The 3,362-nt window shown below is 40.6% G+C and overlaps 1 protein-coding gene across 1 annotated transcript in view; it reads left to right on the top strand.

Moving 5' to 3' along the window:
* The first annotated feature begins 2,039 nt into the window (after positions 1-2,039).
* The window catches only part of LOC107747782 (uncharacterized), a 6,391-nt gene continuing 5,068 nt past the window's right edge, over positions 2,040-3,362 (top strand). Inside the window, exon 1 of the mRNA XM_016562370.1 lies at positions 2,040-2,401. Coding sequence (XP_016417856.1) covers positions 2,093-2,401 — 309 coding nt within the window. The 5' untranslated portion in view covers positions 2,040-2,092. The remainder of the gene's footprint in view (positions 2,402-3,362) is intronic.

Genomic DNA, 3,362 nt, shown 5'->3' with positions numbered 1-3,362 from the left:
CCTCAAAATTTTTTTTTTTTTTTTTTTTTTTTTTTTTTTTTTACAGATGTGGCTTTTAGAGGCTTTTGCATTGGAAGTCTTGGAACATTAAATAACAATAGAAAGGACAAAAACATAACATTTTATGTCTCGAAACTCATTTTATAACAGGGGTCATATGATGCTATTTTAAAGATCATTATTTTGTGTATTTGGTGTAACAGAATATGTTGACATGCTTTAATGTTCAAAAAACACATTATTTTTCAAATACTGTACATTATTGTAGGTCCTCTATGCCCCGCCTCTCTCAAACGTGTAGTTTTCAACAAAGCCCCCTCCTTTGACAAGCGCAGTCTGCTCTGATTGGCCAGCTGACCCAGCGCATTGTGATTGGCCGAACACCGCAAGCACTCATCGGAAATGTAACACCCCTTACCATAATCACGAGCTTCATCTTTCAAAATAAATGTAAAGACAGTAAATAATGTCATTAGTTTTACCATCAGTTCAAGCCCGAAAAGGCAACAGAGTCGCGTGACAGACACAGTGATGAAGCTGGTATGTGTTTGCAGTACACAAGCCACGGTTAAGACAGCTGAAATCTGTCTTTCGCACTGACATGGCTGCATCAACACTACTGCTGTTCCTGAAACCACGCCTTCTTAATAATGTAATTAGTTTTACCATCAGTTCAAGCCCGAAAGGGCAACAGAGTCGCGTGACAGACACAGTGATGATGCATTAAACAAGCCGCGGTTAAGACAGCTGACCTGCTATGATTTCTGACTGGCAGTTCACTCTCCTGTGATATGAGCCTGTTCCCCTCACACACACACACACACGATGTAGATATGTGGGGGCGTGTTAGAACGAGGCGTTTTAGGTAGGTGTGGCTGACTCTTAACTTTTATAAAGAATATCTCTTTGGATTTGAAACTTTAGTCTTTGCAACTTTACAGATCTTCTTTATGCACCAAGAGCTTGTAACACTCCAAAGAGAAAGGAAAACTTGAAATCGCATCATATGAGCCCTTTAAGTTAAAAATGGTCAACTTTTATTTAAAACAATTAAAACCAGTATCATATGTGAGCACAAACACAAGCACACACCCTTCCCAACACACACTGGAATGCAATCATGCATCGTTTATGCTTACATGACCTATGACCTAATAAATAAATATAGACTGTAAGCATTGTAATAAATTATACAATCTGAAGACTATTTAATACTGTTGTTTAATAAAACTATTCAAGTGGAAATGATATCATACTTTTGATAAAACATACAAAATAAGGCGGAATCTATATTTAGGCCCTTATAGTTATGATATACCCTTTGGCTCATAACATCCACTGGAGTGGACAGATGTGTTTTCTGTCACAGAAAACAAATTTACATGAAAAATATTGTTTAAACCTGGATAAAAGTATTTCTGACATCCTTTTTTGCTGAAAAATATGTATTGCACCTGTCTGGTTTTATGCGAATAAAAGGATTTAACACTTATTCCTGAGGTATTTGGTGCATCTCCTCTTCCCTCCGCCTTCCTGAATATATGATACAATATCTCAAAACAAAACAAAAAATAGTTGCAAAGACAATAATTAAACAGAATCGTAGGCAGCGCTTTGGGGGTTCACCACCTGGTGGTTGGGACACGGTACTACAACCTAAATGGTTCAAAATAGCTTCCAAATAACTGTCCACTGTAGTGGACACCATGCATGAAAGGGTTAAGAGGAATTGAAAAGCACTGATTTAATGTTTGATAGGACATCTGTAGCTCTCCGTTTACTTTGGTGCCTCTAGACGATGACGATGATGATGATGATGATGATATGTAAGTCGCTCTGGTTAAAAGCGTCTGCCAATTATCATGTCTTCAAATATTATGCAGTTATGATATTATAAATGTAGGACAGACATCGTTAGATCAGGGTTTGCATTAAACCTCATTGTCTCCTGCTCTAACTAGCGGGGGAGGGGTGCGCCATGTGACGCGCGCTGGTTTCCCTTAGGTCCTGTAAGCAAATGTAAAAGGTCTCCCTGGAGTTCTTGTGTATTATTCGTGTTCGTTGCTTGATTGGAGCAAGAAGTATCTGCAGCATGTCTGGAAGAGGCAAAGGCGGTAAAGGACTCGGGAAAGGAGGCCCTAAGCGGCACCGTAAAGTGCTGCGGGATAATATCCAGGGAATCACCAACCCCGCTATTCGTCGTCTGGCGCGCCGCGGCGGCGTCAAGCGCATCTCCGGTCTGATCTATGAGGAGACTCGCGGTGTGTTGAAGGTGTTCCTGGAGAACGTGATCCGCGACGCCGTCACCTACACCGAGCACGCCAAGAGAAAGACCGTCACCGCCATGGACGTGGTGTACGCGCTGAAGCGACAGGGACGCACCTTGTACGGTTTCGGAGGATAAACGCCTTTAAACACAAACCCAACGGCTCTTTTAAGAGCCACCCACACTCTCACATAAAGAGTCAATGTTGAAGTGAAAGTTAACGACAAACTGCTTGTGGATCAAATCCTTTTGAAAAGCCCAGCTTACTGCTGATGTGTGTATTTCTCATCACTCGTTCTCTTTGTGTTGACGCTTTTGTCATCAAAACAAATGTCTCGGCTGTATAAACACCTGGCAATAAAGATCTTTCTCATTCTGACTTACTCTGATTCTCAAATTTAGAGCTCGCATGTTATATATTGCTGTCAGAGGCGCACACAAATGAGATAATATTTTTTTCTTACATGGCATTTTATTTTGTTTAGCCTTCCTTTGAATTAAAGTGGTTTATAAATTAAGAGGAAACAATCTCAAGTTTGAGAAATTAAATTGGCAGAACAACAGAAGAGAAAAAAAGTGTCTAATCGGTATTGCTCTTCTTTCTCCAAATGAGCTCAGTGGGTTTATAAGTTTTTTTTATATATATATTTATATAAATTACACTGATATTTATCCTGTGTGATATTTGAGACGGATTTGTTTTCTTGTATAGAATATAACAAAAAGAGCGGGAATTGAAACAAAGGAAACTTAGTCACGTGGGCTGATGTCGTTCAAACATGGAGTAGTGGGCGGGGCTATCACTTCACCGCCTGTGATTGGCCCTCCTTCCGCTCGTGATACTTCGAGTTGTCCAATCACAGACGGGTTTATGTGTTTAGTCTGTGAAAACACGCAATCAGAAGCGTCCACATCTCTTTGATAATTAGCATAGATTAGTGAATAAACGCCTCTGTCTCGCTCATTCTAATCATTGTCTCGTGAGATATTGAGCTCGCAGCAGCATCATGCCTGAACCAGCAAAGTCCGCGCCTAAGAAGGGCTCCAAGAAGGCCGTCACTAAGACCGCAGCGAAGGGAGGAAAGAAGCGCAGAAA

This window comes from Sinocyclocheilus rhinocerous, unplaced genomic scaffold (assembly GCF_001515625.1).
Source record: "Sinocyclocheilus rhinocerous isolate Xijiao unplaced genomic scaffold, SAMN03320098_v1.1 scaffold9868, whole genome shotgun sequence".
Lineage (NCBI taxonomy): Eukaryota > Metazoa > Chordata > Actinopteri > Cypriniformes > Cyprinidae > Sinocyclocheilus > Sinocyclocheilus rhinocerous.
The sequence above is the reverse complement of the archived record's forward strand: the minus strand, read 5'-3'. Positions and strand labels throughout refer to the sequence as shown.